The following is a 19,616-nucleotide window of genomic DNA, read 5'->3' on the forward strand; positions in this document are numbered from 1 at the left end:
AAATTCGAGGTAAGTGTTTGGCCTAACCTTAGCTTGAGGGAATAGGTGTTGTATCTTATTTTCTATGTGTTAGTGTCGAGTACGACGTATAGGTGAGGTGACGAGTATCTATACGTTGGCGTCAAGCATACCCGTGAGTCTTATATTAGGATTGTTGTGATTTTATTATGTATTGCTCATGCTTAATTTGATGATTAGCAATTGTGGTACAAGACTTGATGAATCCTTGGTAATTGGCAATTGTTAAGTATTGGCTCAAGTTGAGGTTTATTTTGTGAATTAACTGTTGAAACTGGATTGGTTATAGTTGATTCCCTTGCCGGGATGATATTGTTGACTCCCTTGCCGGGACGGTATTGTTTCTATTGTTGATTCTTTGCCAGAATGTTATTATTTCATTTGTTTGGTGAGGAAGAGTGTAAAGCACGAACGGTGATGTTGTGCATGATATTGTGAGAGAGTGTTAATGCACGAAGGGTGATGTCGTGCCGATATTGTGAGTGTTAATGCACGAAGAGTGATGCCGTACCATATTATTGAGAGTAAAACCACGAAGAGTGATGTCGTGCCATGATAATGAGAGAGTAAAAGCACGAAGGGTGATGTCGTGCCGTTTCTTTGATTTATATGGTGAGGATAAGAGTAAAAGCACGAAGGGTGATGCCGTGCACTTGTTTTTGTGTTATTATCTCCGTTGCTTCAAGTTTGATATTTACTTTGTCGCTTTATCTCATTATTGTCATAACCTGATATCCCCCCTCAACATATTCCCCTCATTCTGTCTTATCATGTTTACTTCATGTTATCATTGCTTCCTGTTATTATTGCTTTTTGTTATTATTGCTTTTTGTTATTATTGTTTCTCGTATATGATAAAATTGCACAGGTTTATATAGTTGTCGCGTCCTAGCCTCGTCACTACTTCGCCGAGGTTAGGCTCGACACTTACCAGTATATGGGGTCGGTTGTACTGATACTACACTCTGTACTCTTTTGTGTAGATTTCAATACTGGACCCTACGGACCATAGTTCGAGGTTGCTGTCTTCAGTCCAGTGGAGACCCGAGATAGTCCCGCAGGCATCCGCAGGCCTTGGCGTCCCCCTCTATCCTATTTCCATTTTGTTTTTACTTATTTCTGAGACAGATATGTATTTTCTTTGTTCGGACCACTATTTGTAATATTCTTAGATAGTCCGTGAGATTGTGACTCCAGTTCTGGGTAGAACTCTATTATGGATTCATATTTGTATTAAGTTAAATTGTTAATTCCGTTCTTACGCATTATTATTCCGCTGTTTATATTGTGTTAACTTGTTAATTGTTAAAAGCTAAAATGAAAAGGGTAAATTAAACAGGGTAGCTGGCTTGCCTAGCTTTCACTAGTAGGCGCCATCACGATCCCCACAGTGGAAAATCCAGGTCGTGACTGAATCAATAAAATTAGATGGTAAATTATGGTACCATATCATGGCACCCTTTGATAGAGTTACTCCGAATTTCTTCACCAACACGGATTCTATCTCGTCATCTTCCAAGTCATTTCCCTTAATGGCGCATGTATATAAGGTAACGTGTTCGTTTGGATTTGTCTTCCCACTATATTTTGGAATCTCGGGCATACGAAACTTCTTTGGGATTGGCTTCGGAGCCACACTCGGAGGTAAAGGTTTTTGGACAAACTTTTTGGAATCAAGTCCTTTCAATACCGGTGGTGCCCCCGGGATTTGTTCGACCCTGGAGTTATCAGTTTCCACCTTCTTATCATTTTCCTCGATCTTCTTTTCCCCTGTATCGATTCGCTTTGTCAGTTCCTCGAGCATTTTTACGATAGACGAGATTAATCTCCGATTCTCTTTCATTCGATCTCTTTGACACCAATTCGGCTCAATGAACAACTTCTTGCGATGGCTCGAGCTCGATCTTGCTTGGGGCACGATTCTGATTGTAGAGTTGTGCTATTGCAGCTTGTTGAGTTTGCAACATCTCGAATATCATTCGAAGGCTAATTCCGCCTTCTTCAATGCTCTGTGCATTATGATCGGTTGTTCGAGCGTCTCTGCGGACGCTATTCTCAGGGTCGACGCCCAAAATCCCATTAATGGCAATATGGAAGCTTACGTTGATTGGGTCCACGGCCGGAGCTCCATCGGGTTTAATTGGAGGTACTTCGTTTCCCCGAGGCGACTATGTTTTCGTTCTCGCCATGAAGACCAATGTCGTTGTCTGTGTGTGTGGGTGTTGCTTGGGAGTTTAACATGTTGATCCTGAAATCAAAGATACTTCAAAGAATAAGCGTAAAATAATGTGTTACGAAAATTGTACCAGACAATCACTATTATCCTTAGCCCCACAGTGGGCGCCAAACTGTTTACCCTTAAAATCGGATAACAATTAAACTTATAAGTAGTTTTAAGGATATGTGATTTTACTTGGCACAAACTGATAAGGTAAAAATTAATGATAGAAATTGCAGTAAAATAAAGTAAACCAATGTGATGAACAATTATGGCTCTTGAGCTAATTGCCCTCGAACCAATCGAACAAACTATTAAAAGTACGAACTGAACAACAGAGCTTGCAAGAGATAAAAATGTGATATATTGCTTTGATATGCGTGAGTGTAAGATGGTTACAATTCTAATTAAAGAAGTAAATCCCATGATAGGCGAAATAACTGACCTTGACTTGATACGTGCCGAAATTTCCGCCACGATCCTTGCCCGATCGCGGAGATCTCGGCTTTCTGTTACTCAACTTAGTAGGCTTCCTTTGATCTTACTTGATCTCTTTCTTGCTTAGGTCTCGATCACGGCCGGTCCCCATTTTGATCGGCCACTGAGCCACGAGCTTACCATTCCATCTCCGCACTATGTTCCGAAATAATCGAGGTAGGGCCTTAATCTACCACCTTGATTTCGGCTAGTTATATAAAATTAGGCAAGCTCGATTTTGACCGTATACAATAATATAAATAAATAGATAGATAGATTCATGTACATTTTATAGTCATGAATAAAAATACTATAAAATATGGTTAATAATATTAAACAAAGATCTAATATGATATGAAAATAAGGATCATTTCAATCCTTTTTAGATGTTAAAACAATCTAGCATTTTACTTGTGACTTTGAAACTAAAAGTTTTTTCTCCTTTTTCCTTTTTATTCTTGAATATTTAATTTTTTTTACCTCGATATGCTAGAAATTACTGTTTCCTCGATGCACTCATAGTCATGAATAAAAATCATTTTTTTCCTCAATAACTTGGCCAAACAATTTATCTTTATCTTTAAAAAAGATGATTTTTTTTCAAAAATAAACACTTCTAATTTTCAGAAGCTCGCCCAATATGATGTATTGTGTTATATGACCTTATAGTACTTTTCCTAAGTGAAGATGTTAACGAAAAAAAACAAAATTAAAAGACTCATTTGTCATGTTTCTTCAAAATAAAATGCTAACATCTAGATAAGGAAATAGTACGTAATTCTATTAGCAAAATACGCAATAAATCTTTGTCTATTAAGCTGTTACCGGGAAATCTAAAATGGAAAAAACTTTGGTAAATGAAAAAATAGTACAATGCATATTTACCTTGTCTGAATCTTTTGAGTTTTTGCAGTCTACTTTTCTAAGTCAAATGTTCAAAACTTTTATTTGGTGAGCAGATCAACAAAAACCAGAGTTTGTTCATACTTTAGTTGTACAGAGCATTGTTCAGCAGAAGGTTTGCTTCAGTGAAGCTGATGCCCCTTCAAAGTCAAGTTGAACTTGACGTATTTCCTCAGAAATGGCAGTCTCTTTAGATCTCAATACAATGATCTCTTGATCCTTCGTCTCCATCGTGTTCTTGGCAAACATAAGTTCTTTCCCCAGCTCATTTAACTTCCTATCAATCTTGCTGATCTCTTTTTCAGCTTCTGCTCTCTCAAGAATGCAGTCTCTGATTCTGCCCTTTATTTCATCCAACTTGTTTTCGAATTGAATTTGCCTCTCGCTGTTCAATAGTAGATCGTCCAATGGACATTTAATCTGCATAACATCAAATCCACACTCCTCCAAGTCCTCGAGAGATGTCAGAATGTCATTGATAACAATTGAATTTTTAAGATCAGCAATGGTTAATTTTGATATCTTATCACCAAGGAAGGCATACTTTAGCATCTTTTGCAAAGCTAGCTCTTCTCGTTTCTCCTCCTCATGTTCTGCTAAAGGTGAGAAATGTGGATTTTGTGGAATTTTTGCAAATATTTCCATAGATTCAAGTGATCTCCAAACAGTGGAATTTTTCTGAAATGGCAGTGCCGGACTCGGCTCAGTGATGGAACTAAGAGCAGCATCTGACCATTCATTAGATTGCCGAGGACTGGTTCCAGTACATGGCTGGACTGCTGTAGGAGAAGCTCCTGCAAATGCTGACTGATTAACCATGCAACTAACGGGGTAAAAGAATAAAGTGATTTTGATGTAAAACAACAATAGAAAACTGCAAGATATCAGAAATGAAAGGCACAAGCACCTGAGTTGGACCATTTTTAGTTGGAACTATGCAAATTATTCTAGCTCTAACCAAACAGTTGAGTCTCCTATGGAGGGAGGGGGAAGGAGGAGCTCGATTGATTGTTGCATGTGAATATGAACATTGGAGCTGTCAATTCTAAAGCTCAGGAGGCTGGTTCAACTACAAATTTGGTTGGTAGTGGTTATCTTCCATCTAATACTTAAAATTAGGAAACCCAATTATAGTTTTTTAAGGAATATGCTAAAATGATTGTAGAAAATGTTGCTAACTAATCAGGAGGAATAAAAATAAAAAAATTCATATTCTTTTTCATTATTCATTTCTGAACTATTATGAAGGTCGAGCTTCTATCAAACTATTAAGTTCAATTAAGCTCATATTCATAAAACCTATCAATAACTTACTCAAATCTTGCACAAACGCCTTGATCTTCGGCTAGATTATGCTCAGCTGCAGCTCTTGTCGCAAGTTGGAATTAGAAATTGAGGACAGCAAATTTTAGATACCTCACTTTCTCTTATTTTAACAGTGTCAAACAACGTCGGAAGCTTGGAGTTCTTTATACTTCCGGAACAAAAGAGGTCTAATTAAACTTTCTAATTCAACAAGCAGGAAAATTTAACATTAGAACACTATTTTTTTGAGAACCATAAACCTTGAAAAAGAAAACAGATAACCTGCAGCTCTTGTTGTTAGTTGGAGTTAGAAATTGATATGCCCAATTTTAGAAACTCCTCTCTAATATTTAAATAGTTCTATTAAGTAATGCAGGAAAGCTGGAGGTCACACTAAAACTCTTGCTACAAGGGAAGTCTGATTAAACTTTCTAACTAAAGATTAATTTAACATTAGACACAATTTCTCTGAGAACCATTTATTTCGAAACAAGATGCTTAACACGTAGGAATTACTAAACAGTGTTAAGATGAGCACTTGCAAACATGAATCCTGAAGAAAGAAGAAATATTGCGTTAATTTGAGTTGAGAAGGCATGTTTTACCTGCAGAAATACTTATCTCATCAGTTGAAGTCAGCTTAATTTGATTTTTTGCATTTTGTTCGATAACCGTGTCATGGAGAGTGCTCCCAGGTACTTGTGTCTCCACACCTGTCATCGAGTAGAACATTTTACAACGACGCAATGAACCAAAAAAAAGAGAGTACCAAATCAGTTACCTTGTAGCTCTGTCAATGATCCATCGTCAGACAGATTCTTAGTACTTTCTTTGCTGCTCTCCTGAATGAGAAAGAACAGAAGATAACAACATAATCAATCAGAAATGAACAGAAAAGTGAATCTATGGAGAAAAGAAACAGAACTCAAGCGTATAAAATACATACTTCTATCAGTTACATATCATCAAAATCTTTATTTTGGCCCATACTGTAGGTAAAATCTAAGCATCGCCGTGCATTATTCTGGTACTATGTATCATATCCAAATGCTGATGATAGATTCGAAGTACATACAGATTTGATGCAGATGAATGAGCACCATAATAATATGTTACCTCAACCGTCTGAACTTTTGGATCACTTATCTCCCCATCCTCATCTCCAGTGCCCTTGAGAGAATGGACACCGGGATTTTTAGCCGCTAGGACTCCCACGTCCACAGTCCCAATATCTTCTTCGTTCAGCTCTCTGTCGACAATCTTTTCAACGTCTCCTTGTTTACTGCAGTCTGCACCCACAGTTTGGTTGAGTTCTTCACAAGTAATGATGAGTCCCAACTAGGAAGAGGAAAATTTAGAGTCACTTACCAATATCGGTAGCATGTGCGATCCCAGCTGTTGAACAATCTACATTTTCTTCCATGGCATGACTTGATAGATTATTTACTGAACCAACTTTTCTTGCTCTCCTAGTCTGCAAAGTTAACTCAAATTACCAAAACACTCGAGCTCTAGAGAACTCTTTCTCCTTTTCTCCAATTATGATACATTTGGTATGTAAATCAACAGCCGTCGTCTTAACACAGCTGAAAACAATCATATGTTAACCCTGCTGAATAGGTTTATCTTGAGAATCAGATAATCTGAATATCCTAAGTTGATGATCATACAAGACATATTAGAAACCAGTTAAGTTAATTTTAACATAGAACAAATCTTAAAGCTTACTATCAAAGTACATTGAAGAAGCAAAACTAGTTCAAGTCGCAATCAGGACAAGAGGAAGTGAAATTAATTAGATTTCGGCTGGTCAAACGGTAGTAAAAGAGTCATTCTTTTTCACAGTTGACAAACTGAAATAAAAGATTGACAATAATCCAATTTTTTTTGAATATTTCCCACATGTTACCAATAATTTTTCTGCTTGTGCAAAGAATCGGGAAAAATTACACTCTACCAGCTATTGTGGAACAGTCCTAGAAAGCAAAGGAGCATAGCATATAGCATGCAAATCAATTATGATTATAAGTCCTTCTATTCTTGTCAACTAAGAGAGGATCACTCTATCATCTCTTGCACTCAAATTGTACCTTAAATAAATGATAAAAGACCTATAGATGTCCAAATTAAAGGATAGAGCAAAAAAAAAGGCAAATGAGTTATCATGCAAAATATGAGAAGAACTAGTGGACTGACCGCGCTTCGCGCAGTTAAATTAATGATATGATTAATTTCTAATATATGAATAAAAAAAATAGCAAAAAGTAGTCAATCGATTTAGTCTTATTTTCTTTTCATAAATAGTTATATCCAATAAATGGTGTGGTCAAAATTTATTTTCTCTACTTCTTGGAGGCACTTATATTAATTTGACCTCCTATCATGATTATTTTCTTAAAATTTCTAATAGATATATTAAGTTAGAAACTTATATTTTCAAAATTTTAGGAAGTGGATAAATCTATGTCCAAGTGTTGCTTTTCTTCTCCTTACTTTCATAAAAATAAGAAATAAAAGAGACTTTATTCTATTTTAAGGAATAAAGAAAAAGCAAAAAAGTTTTTTACTATATTCTCATTACAGTTTTGGCATTTTGAGATTTTATTTTTCTCCTTTCGTTATTTTTCTTATTTATATATTATTCTTTCACAATCTTATATTCATTTCAATATTATCCTCCACTTCCCAGAATTTTTGGCCTTCTTTTTCATTTACTAACCTTTGCTTATCTTTTCTATTTATTATTTTGCTTTTCTTTCTCATATTTACACCCTTCTATCATTTCTATTACCAATCTCCTCCTACCAACTCATGAAAAATCCAAAATTTTAATTTCTCTCTTGATTATTTTTTCCTTATACTTTCCTTTATTTATGTACCATATTTAAGAAATTCAAATATCAGTTTCTAACATATATTAGTATACCTCCCTCTTTTCCTCTTTTTTTTTTTCTTCTCACAAAGTGCATCAGCACTTAAATGTTTCTCGAGAGTTATTCTCTTTTCCTTATTGATCTTGTTCTTATAATGTGTTTATCCTTTTCAATTTAGAGAGACCAAAAAATTAGACAGCTCAAAATGCCAAAATTCTATCGTCCTCCTTGTAAACATTTGCGATGATCCAAGTGGCGCCAATTATTATTCTAGGTTTTATTAGCCTTTTCATCCAAATATCGTAGTCTTTTACTACTTTATGACCTATATATATATTACTCTGTTCTTAAATATACTTATATATTTTTACATATATAATAAAATATTTTATAAGACACACACACACTTAAGTATAATTAAATATTTTATAAGTTGTAAATCAGAATACACATTTTTAAATTTTTTTGTTTACTTTTTTCTCATATAAATACCCTTCAATCACGCCGTAAAATAAAAAATTATCTTTCCTTAAATAACCAAATCAATTCCCCTTCCTCGTCCTACTAATCTTATGGAAAAGCTTTAAAAATTAAATTTCGATTAATTGCTCCTTCCATTCCAATACACACTATCACTTACTCCACAAATTCAATAGAGAGAAATAAAGAAAAAATCACAACTTGAGATAAATATAGCCGCAACCACACGAAAAAGCATGGATGATTTGAATAAATTGCCGAACGAAAGCCTAGTTGAGTTGAGTGCTTTTTAAGTTCCTTCTATCTCCTATTTGCATATGCACGCAAATCATATTGTTTGTTTTGAACTGGGAAAAATAATCACATTTTTTAGGTTCTCATTTGCTTTTGAGAGCATATAGATTAAACATATTTTCTCAATTTTTCTAGGTGAGAAAATATAGCCGCTATAGCAAACTATGCAACAAACCATTAAAGTAATATAACCTCTGTAGAAAACTTGAATTTGAATCCCATACTCCCGAAAATAATATCAATGCTCTTCTCTTCCTCACTCTCCCACTCCACTCCCTAGTCAATAAAAGTTATGCACACAATTTGTGTCAAAAGAACAACTGGGTTAGAATGCGATTACCCGAAAAAAGAGTTTAAAAAAAAAGATTTTGTATAGAGAGTGAAGGATTGATGAGGAAAAATAAACGAAAGTTATGTGATGGAAAAGATTTGCTTAAATATTTATAGTAAACCAATTCAATTTGTAACATTCATTGAGTATAGTAGGAATAAATTGTAACGTAAATTAGGCAGAGCAATTGTAATAGAACTAGTGTTAGTGTATTAATTAGTAATAATAGGATCATAATAACCAATTGAAACGGGTATAATAATTGGTCAAGATTGATCTGGTAGTTAAAAATGGATGTCTTTCAGTTATGGTATTATTGTTCTCTCTCTTCCCTTATTCATTATGGAGCTATAATTAAAATTTTATTTCTTTGGGTTCAAAAATTAAATATATTGTAATAAAATGAGAAGAAAACCCCAAAAAACTGAGAAAACAGATAAATATATTTCCTAAATTAGGAGAGGTGCCACATCAGCTTTCATGAGCTAAGAAGAAAATGGTAGAAGTCCCTTACGAGTACCTTCCAAGAGACCAAAGGCCCGGGAAAATGTTGATTCTCCAATGCTTCCACAACATTTTTTTTAGTTTTTAACTTCTTCAAAGGCTGTACTACATCACTTCTAGATTCAGAAATCTCCAGATTCTTTTTAGCATCTGATATCCCCTTGTTGGTCTGATCCTTTGCAGCAGTTGCACTTCCATCTTGAAGAGCCGTCTGATATCATCGGCATAAAAGCAAGTAATTTTGTTACTTAATGATGTAATATCCTGAAAGAATAGACTCTAGTCACTAGCTGTGAAAAGTTAAATGTAGCACCACAACTCCAAGCCCTCGAATCAGAGATAAAGCATCAAAAGTATAGTGAAATCCAGTGAGAGTTATCTTTAAGACCTTGTGCAAGGAAAACATTTCCCAATGAGAACAAGGTGAGATGCACGAAGCGAGAACTCAGAAAAAAGACATCGAGCACAAATTTGATAGCCATATCATGGTATCTCCAACAGGCAACAACCATGGAACTTAAAAGCAGGTTACGTATCAAGTGACCAACTTAGATAGTATCATAGAAGTCACGAGAACTTCACAAATCACATGCTCCACCATTTACTAGCAAGTGCTATTCTTCTAGTGAACAAAATGACCTGCTCCCCCCGAAGGTGTCCAAGCAGGTGCCCATAAACTTCCTCTTGATTTATAATTGAATTAGTAGCCATTCATGTATCCTGGTTAACATATTTATACTTGCACCAACATGCTCAGAAATAGCCGTTCAATTATAGAAGGTGTAGATCATACTTTAGCAACGTAGAAGCTAGTTATTCATAAAATAGTACTGCCACATTATTTCCTCTGACGTTGTTGATGTTCCAAGAAGACTTGCGCTTCATTTACCTTGAGTAATCCACTTCAGTAACAACCATACTGTATAAGACTCGTTGCGGTTCACGCTATCTTTCTCCAAGTAGTCAAAGCAGTAAAAGTTTGCAAATATAGCGAGACATAAAGAAGCACTACTTCTTCTGGTGTACTTGCATCATTTATTCCAATTTTAGAGCAGTAAAATTTTGCAACTATTGTAGAACAACAAAAAAAGGGTATCTTTGCATAATTAATGTGACAAGTGACCAAAGTCAATAAGTTTGCCTAATTAAACTGATAAATATTCTTAATAAACCCGGATTCCCCTATATTTCTTGCATGTATAAGTGTCATTAATTAAATTGTTTCTAAATATATATAAAGTAACATTCTAAAAAGGAAAGTGCATGGCATAAACCGGGTGGAAAGGGAGTACATTTTGGTGTGACGTGATGGCCCGTTTCCAATTTCCATCAACCCAATCAAGATGGAACCTCAAGTCACGCTGAGAAAACTCAAGCTCCTCATCCGGATCCTTGAAAGCGACCCGGAACTTGCAACCTATACTACCAGTACCAGTACCAACAACACGAACAACAACTCCAGTCCACCACCCTGCAAGATGAAATGCATCAACAATGTCGGTCACTCGAAAACACAGGCGCTCATCCTCCATCCAAGTTGGCGGGGCAGGCCGTAAAATGGATCGTTTTCTAATGTACTCACGTAAACGTGTAGATCCATCTTTATCATCCAATAAATGCTTATACTCAACCCAATAACCCCATATTTTTCTTTTGCTTTTATTAGACGAATCACTGTTGTTCGAAGCCGGAGTTGTGGACTTTGGTGGTGCGATTATAGTGGCTTCATACCAAGCTCCACTGTACCCTTTTTCTTCTGTGCTGACTTCGACTTCAGAACCAATGCTGAAGAAGGGTTCAACAAATGAATTATTAGTAGGTGACGATACATCGTTTTCCATTTTTACTACTTTTTCCTCAATTGTCGGCATAGTTGCAGTGATGAAATGCTATAACAAAGGCTAGGGTTTTCTGAATTGTGAGGAGAATTGGAGTTTTTAGGTATTGGCGTGGAATTCAGCTGCTATTAACAACAGTCCTAGGTATTTGATTCAAATTTCTTTAGAGGAAATTCAAGGAAAGGAGAGAACAATGGCGGGAAGTAACCGGAGAGCTTTTAACCCGAGAGACTCCGCAGGTACCCTCCCCTTTTATCCTTTTCCTCAATTTACTATGCCAAAAAGGTCCAAAACTACCCTCGCACTATTTTATTTGGTATAAATATCCCCTCCGTCTATCCATTCAGCTAAAAATGCCTCCACTATTTTCTTTCTAGCTTACTTATGCCCCTACAACTAACGGTGAATGCCAATTTAAAAAATTTATTTAAATTACACGTGTTAAATTTTTATTGGTCTAATTTTAAACTATGACCTCAATTAAATGAACACATCTTTTACCCAACCCCAAAATTCGACTCACCTAAAAAAAGGCCAAACTCTTAATTGTTAAAAAAAATAATTTTTTTTTCCATCTTTTCAACTCTACCGTCACCATAGTTGCCACCATCCCTTTTCTCCATAACAATCATGCTGCAATCACACCCATGATTCTCATGTTTGCTCCATTTCCGAACAATAACAACAAGAATATTAATCTAATCGAAAGGGTCCGATTAAAAAAATCTTTAATTTATTCAATTTGATGTCCTTCTTTTGTTGTAAAAGTAGGATTTTGTTCAAGGAGGAATACCTAGGCTATAAAAATTTTGGTTTCCACAATGAATTAACATTTGGGCTAACAACTTATTAAGAGTTTGAAAAATTTACAAAATTATAAAGAAAAAATTCGATTATTCCGAAATTTAAAACCCATGAATTCATAATGGGTTCTTTGATTATCTTATGTGATGAGAAAAAAATGATTTACCATTATAAGTGACATTTGAATGTGAAAATTAAGGTCTTTTGACGAACATTTATGAAAAGTGACAGCTCCAACGGTAAATATAAAATGAAGAAGATGATAAAAATATGAAAAATGACCAAAACTGCTCTTATGCTAAAAATGTAGTGGCAACGTGGATGCTATGGAGGAAGGGAGATGGTGGCAGCTATAATGGTGGTAGAACTAGAAAGATGGAGAATTTAATTTTTTTGACAATCAAGACTTTGGCCATTTTTTTAAGGCGGGTCGAATTTTTGGGTTGTGCAAAAAATGGGTTAAGGGTGGGTTTATTTGATCGGGGTCATGGTTTAAAATTGGACCAATAAAAAGTTATCACGTGTAAATTAAGTAAACCTTTTTTTATTTGGCATTGACTATTAATCGTAGGGGCATAAGTGAGTCAGAAAGATAATGGTGGGGGTATTTTTTGCTTAATTGGTGGACGGATGACATATTTGTACTTAATCGAATAGTCTAAGGGCAGTCTTGACCCTTTTTCGTTTATTATATGAATAAATATTCTGTTTAATTTCACTGGTGTCCCCTTCAGGACTTGTGTATAATTTTTATCTCCGATTTAAATTTAAATGTTGCGAAAAAGAAACAAGAAAAAAAAAAGGAGAAATTTAGCAAAAATTCCTCCTTTCACACATGATTTGGATGAAAGATACATGGTCGTACAGTAAAATTTTAGATATCCATTGTGACTTAAATTTTATTGTATCGTATTATTAAATCCATATGATGAAAAGTGTCACTTTATGTAATAACGGATTTAGTGTGGTGGTGTCATTACTTTGCTCTTTTCTTTTATTTTGCACTTCTTTATCATTAAATAATCATATTTTATCATTTACCCAATTTTTTATATAATAATTCTACTTTGTATCCAAAATTTTTCTTATAACGTTGCAAATTTATTCTTTATATTTTTTGTGCGTAACATCATGAAATGACGGCAAACGATACAATCTATCCAAATATTATATTCATCAAACAATACAATACAATACATATAATATGATACATTATACATGTAACAACCATCCAAACTTAGGCCGAAGTGGTTAGGAAAATAATACTCCATCTGTTTTTAATTTGTTTGAACTTATTTGATTGGCAAGGAAGACTAAAAAACAGAAATTTTGTAAAACTTATAGTCTAAAATAAATTACTATAAATTATTTTATTATGGGTATAAAAAGAATTTTAAAGTTAACTTGTTCATTCTTTTTTAAAAAAGAGGGGGAAAAAAGGGATAAGTTCATTAAATTTGGATGATAAATACATGGGCGAGATGCATTTAATTTGTTTGACATAACTGGAAACATTTAACACACGTAAAATGAATATAATACCAAGCCTTTGTCATCCCATTAAAACTAAACAATTGAATAATATATACAAATTTTATCAATTTGTTAAGACTTTGACAATTTCACAAATAATCAGAATGAAAAATAATAAAAAGTCTTTTTAGTGTGATAAAACTTGTGAATAACGGACAATAACTTTTGTTGGGAAGCCATTTTCCCTTTCTGCTTCTAGCACCTGTTGCTAACCAGGAACAATAACCTATTAACAATAGAAGAGACCAGGTCTCTGTCCCTAATGTCATAGCAAAGGCAACTGAATTCCATATTATTTCATCAGTAGATACACCCAGAAAAGAGGTGGCCATCTGGATCAAATGGGATCCCCTTTGAGGGTTCGTTACAAACTCAACACTAATGAGACTGCACTAGGGAACCCGGGAAAGGGTGGAGTCAGGGGCATACGTAAAACTTTTTGTAAGCGATGTCATCATTACAAAAATAAAACACTATAACGACATAAAAAAATAAAAAGTTGAGAAGGGTAACACCAGCAAATCCGGTCACTCAAAAATTGTAAATTAAGGATATAGTTCAATTTTATAGAATCTAATTTTTAAACTAAAGATGCTTTAAAATGTGCAAAAGGGAGTTGGTTTCGATCCCCCACCCTTTTAGGTGAAAATGGACGTGTTGGCTATCAGCCAAAGTACACTTATTTGTCCATTGATGTCATTTTAATAATATATCTGTTTTTTGGGTTCACTGTTTATATGTGTATTTGGTAAGATTTTCCGACAAAAGCAGTGTCGGATGACACCGCTTCTGACTAACGTGCATCTGCCTTAGGTGGAGTGGGGGTGTTTTCAGAACCTCCAGTGATGACTGGGTTCTGGGCTTTATGAGAAGCCTGCCACACATAACTAATACCCAAGCTGAGCTCCTTGCATTATTATAGGGATTGCAAATTGCATAATAAATAGGACTAACACCACCGAAAACAGACTCAATATAGATAATAGGAATGCTTAAAATGGGAACTTCGTTCATGACTCTTTTTTTAGTTGGTAATTACAGACTTTTATTTAAAACATAGTGCTTAATAGTCATTACAATATGAGATTTACCTAGGCCACATAGTGCATATTCCATCTCTATCAAAAACGGAAATAGCAAAAGCGGGAGGATAATAATACAATATTAATTTATCAAAAGAGTCCAAGCTGCATCCATTCTTGGCTAATCTGCTACTTAATAGGAACTTGCAATCATCAATAATTTTTTTGTCACGTCCCAAACAACCCCCTAGATGTGACTGGTACCCAGCTAACACCACCCGCCAGACGAACCATACCTTCATACCTTAGCCATTAATTTACGGGATTTGATTAACTAAATAAGTATCCAAATAATCTGATAATCATTACGAACAATTAATATCTTAAAATATTACAATGAAATACTAGTCAAATCTCACACTAGACCATGGAGCATCTAAGAGAATTACAAAAGACATCATATGAATAAATAATTAAGACTCTTTTCGCAATCTCCACGAACAATGCGACGGCCCACCTCAATAACTGAATCAACTATAGCGAAGTTCACTACTAGCTTCGTTCTTAGCAACAGTATCTACATGGATATACAGGTAATGAGTGAGTTATACGTAAATATAACCCAGTAAGATCCTCGACCCGCCACTCTAAATACCTCTGGAATAAGTGTTAGAAAATACAAACACACAAAAAGCATAGAAATAATATACACAGAAATTCTTTCACCATATAATTATTCTATAAGGTACAAACAATTATTCAGCAACAACACTATATATATCTCAACACAATCTATACTAAGGACTTGTCATTAACGACAGTCCAGGAAATTAACCAAACACCCCAACGAGTCCACCGCAAAATACACAATGCCTCAAATCTACTACGGCAGCATAAACAATGCCCCAAATGTATAACGACGGCATACACAATGCCCAAAATCTATAACGACATCATACACAATGCTCCAAATCTATAACGACAGCATACACAATGCCCCAAATATATAACGGCAACATACACAATGCCCCAAATCTATAACGGCGGCATATACAATGCCCCAAATATATTACGACAGCGAAGAAATGATTTCTAACGCCATAGCACGAGGCTACGCCACATCACACTACACCACAAATTACTTATTAAATAATTTAAACTTTTTACAAAATAATATATATTTGCGGCTGGTCAAAGACCACCGATTCTGCCAAGCGCACGCTCGTCCCAACACATGGACTAGACAGACAAAACATATTTTTAAAACGGGGTTTGAAAAAACAAACATCAAAACTTAAAGTCTCATCTCACTTACCTCGCTAGCGGGAAGTCCCTTAACCTTGCAATTTTCAAAACACCAATCAAACGGTCTCCACTAGTCTTAATCTCTAGGCGGTTGCTGAAATTTCAATTCGAACGACCGATGCCTCTCGCTTAGCTACTGAACGAACAAGGCAACCAAAACAGTAACTTTTCTTTAATTATCAATCCCTTCCTTAATGATTGCACGACTGAAAGAAAACATAATAATCCCCAGAGTTTCCCTTGGAAGTGTGCCGCTGTTAATCTTCCGAAAACCCCTTCTCTTCTTAAATAAGCAAAGACATCCCCTATCCGTATGTCTTCACCTTAGGCTTCTCAACGTTGCCAGCAAAGGAATAATGGGTCTGGCCCATTTTTAAACCTTTAGGAATTAACCAAAATCTCTTCTAAAGACTAAAGCCAACCAATTGTGTAAATTGTAAATTTGACCTCTAGCCAACTAATTATTTTATTCATCTCATACTTAAATATTATATACATAGGCTATTAACGTAGGAAACTCTAATTAAGACAGTAACTCAATGGTCCTTATTAAGGACTCAAATTCACTTCCGAATATCATAGTTCTAAAAATAAAAAAATAAAAATTTACAGGGCGTCACAATTTTGATAAAGACAATTATCATTTGTTAGCAAGCTGGTTAGTTCTTGGCAGTCCGTTTCGATGACGAGAGGAGTACCTTTTTTGGATGGCTAGTTGTAGACCCCGTAATAGAGACATGGTTTCCATGTAGATGTTTGTGGTATGAGCAAACCCCATATTAAATCCTAGTATCCAATTTTCATTACTATCCCTAAATATTCCTCCTATTTCTCCCCTGCCTATGTTTCCCACGCAAGAACCATCGATATTTAGTTTGAAAACCCCCTCGATAGGGGTTCCCATTTTATATGAATAGTCTTTTTTGGTATATTTGTAGGGCCCCATTTTCCTATAAAGAAGAATTCATGGGCACTACTTATTACATGGCTAATGTTTGGATATGAGTTATTTCTTTGAAAGATCCATCCATTTATAGTGATCCAAATATGCCAAAGGAGGAATGGTAGGAAAACTGACCACACGATGCAGCGTTTAAAACACTTTTTTGATCTTAATTGATATTTTAGCTAGTTAAAAGTGGTGAGCTCATTGTCCAGCCATTGTGGATAGTTATGCTTTATGTGGCATTGTTCCCATATTGCCCTTGAGTAAGTGCATCTGAATAGCATGTGCTCGATGTCCTCTTTTTCCCATCCACAAATACTGCATGTGTCAGTAGGGCAGATATTGCGTTTTGACAGGAGTGCGGCGGTTGGTAGTCTATTTAGGACAAGCAGCCACAGAAAGTATTTCAATTTGTTAAGGGTATTGTATTTCCAAATCCAAGTGTAGTCTAGATTATTATCCATGTTAGTGTTGTCTTGGTTTGAGATGATAGCATAGACAACCTTGATGGAGAAAGAGTTGTGTCCGGGGGAATTCCAGGTGATTTTATCCCTACTTGGTTGAAATTGCTAGATATAAGTACTATGAATTTTTGGAATGATATTTTCCGGAAGTTCGAAAGATAATTTTGATATGTTGAAATGGCCATTCTAAATAATGGATATTACGTTCATATTCAATTCTTCTTTATTGAGAGGCCCTTGGATAAGATGTCTAAGGGTGCCCCCATGACTAAGCTATCCCAAAGCTTAATATTCACGTCATTTCCTATAAGTCATTTGGTACCTTTCTCGTAGACCATAAGTCCTTTACAGATATTTTTCCATATGTGGGATGTTGATGGGATAGGGTTGATTCTGCTGTTTGTAGTGGCTTTAATTCCATACTTGTTGCGCAGCACTTGGACCCATAGGGCCTCCTTATTGCTATAGTATCTTCAAGCCAAACTAGCACTAAAGGCATCATTCCAGTGGGTCAATATAATCCTAAGACCCCTTGCTTTTTAGTTTGATGACTTTATTCCAGTTTAGGAGATGACATTTCTTTTTCTCCTCCGTACTTCCCATAAGAAGTTTTGCTGTATTGATGCGATCTTATTTAGAGAGGCTTTAGGAAGGCTGAAGATTTGCATATTGTGGTTGGAGATGGTTGCAAGAGAGGCTGTAATGAGAGTGATTCTCCCTGCTAGATTTAGGAAATGAGTTTTACAACCCTTAAGCCTATTGTTTAGCCCGTCTATAATATATTGGAAGTCTTTTTTTTAAAGTCTTGAGTTTGTCATAGAAAACACTAGGTATCTTCCTACTGTAGTTGAGATTTTGATGTCAAGACATCTCCTAAATAGAGATTGTTTGTCAGGCGGTGTATTTTTTTAGAAGATTACCCTGGATTTGTTGAAATTAATGGATTGGCCAGAGAAGGTGCAGAATTTGTTGAGAGCATCTATGAGGGAGTTACAACTTTTTTGGTTGGCCTCCATCATAAGGATGAGGTCGTCAACAAAGAATAAATGAGACAGTTGGGGACCATTTTTTGAGTGGACTATTGGGTCCCATATGCGGCAGTCTACCTCGTGGTTTATAAGTCTAGATAACATGTTCATGCATATTATAAATATATAGGGAGACAAGGGGTCCCCTTGCCTAATGCTCCTCGTTGTGTTAAAAAGTCATTTTTTGTTTCGTTACTGAGAATGAAGATAGAGGTGGAGGGTATACATGACATTATTAGATCTATTAAGTTCTTAGGGAAGTCTAGAGATTTTAGGGAGAATCTAATAAATGACCATTCCAGCTTATCAAAAGCCGTTTCTAAATCAACTTTTACAATGATTTTCCCTTTTTTTCCTTTGGTATTGTTAAAGTAATTCAGCATTTCATGAACTATTGTAGCATTGTCAGAAGCCCTTCTTCCTTTTATGAAGCTAGTTTGGGTCGGATGGATGGTTTTTTTTAGAAGGGGTTTGATTCTATTCACAATAATTTTAGTAACAACTTTATAAGCAGTGTTACAGAGGCTAATAGGCCTAAATTGCTTCAAGGATTCTGCATTTTGGTTTTTAGGGATTAGACATATGAAGGTGCTATTCATATTTTCGATCATTTTTTTGTTCTCAAAAGAATCTTTGCAAAAGCTAATTAGGAGGTTATTTGTTTCTCTTTAGAATTTTTGGTAAAAGAAAGAGAAACTTTCAGAAACCACTATGTTTTAGTGGTTATTAGCTAGTTATAGCTACCATTTACTATATTACTTCCTATAGCTATATTTTTAGTTTTTTTTCTAGGCGTGAAACGAGGGATTACAGCTAGACACATTTTTGTAATCGAATATAGTCATGGCGTGAAACATGGGATTACAACTAGATATATTATTGTATTCGACTGTATTCAACTGTATTCACAACGTGAAACAGGGGATTACATTGTTTTTAAACAGAAAGTGAATCAATTAACATAATAAACTCTTAATATAACTCAACAAACTTAATTATAACACACAAATTTTATATTTCCAGTTATAAAAAAGATTCTCAACCGAAAAATACCCCAAAACATAGCAATCTTCAGAGAAATTATATAATACATATAAATACATAAATTATATTAATTAAAAACAAACATATGAATATATTCATGGAATATAGCGAAACAGTGAATACAATGAAATGCATAGAATACAACAGGATACATTGAAAATACAATGAAAAAAAAGACAATGAATACAATGAAATATATAGAATATAGCGAGATACATTGAAATACAAT

At 35.1% G+C, this 19,616-nt stretch overlaps 1 protein-coding gene and 1 long non-coding RNA gene across 4 annotated transcripts; both read right to left on the minus strand.

Annotated features, from left to right (window-relative positions):
- Positions 1–3,562: 3,562 nt before the first annotated feature.
- Positions 3,563–11,899, minus strand: LOC107801214 (DUF724 domain-containing protein 10). 3 transcript variants are annotated; one of them, XM_016624498.2, is made up of 8 exons: positions 10,986–11,899; positions 10,696–10,874; positions 9,414–9,614; positions 6,290–6,395; positions 6,038–6,210; positions 5,703–5,763; positions 5,527–5,634; positions 3,563–4,410 (listed from the first exon to the last, which is right to left on the minus strand). In XM_016624498.2, the coding sequence occupies exons 1-8, from the start codon at positions 11,272–11,274 to the stop codon at positions 3,722–3,724; spliced, it is 1,806 nt and encodes a 601-aa protein (XP_016479984.2). In that variant the 5' UTR covers positions 11,275–11,899; the 3' UTR covers positions 3,563–3,721. The 3 variants fall into 3 exon arrangements, with proteins under 3 accessions (XP_016479984.2, XP_016479982.2, XP_016479983.2); XM_016624496.2 differs by having other exon boundaries at positions 10,696–11,899; XM_016624497.2 differs by having other exon boundaries at positions 9,420–9,614; positions 10,696–11,894.
- A 1,576-nt stretch (positions 11,900–13,475) lies between these two features.
- LOC142182170 (uncharacterized) lies at positions 13,476–16,311 on the minus strand. The gene is made up of 2 exons (XR_012711069.1): positions 15,916–16,311; positions 13,476–15,177 (listed from the first exon to the last, which is right to left on the minus strand). It is a non-coding gene; the product is annotated as an uncharacterized LOC142182170 (long non-coding RNA).
- Between the last annotated feature and the right edge of the window lie 3,305 nt (positions 16,312–19,616).

Source organism: Nicotiana tabacum, chromosome 6, assembly GCF_000715075.1.
Source record: "Nicotiana tabacum cultivar K326 chromosome 6, ASM71507v2, whole genome shotgun sequence".
NCBI lineage: Eukaryota > Viridiplantae > Streptophyta > Magnoliopsida > Solanales > Solanaceae > Nicotiana > Nicotiana tabacum.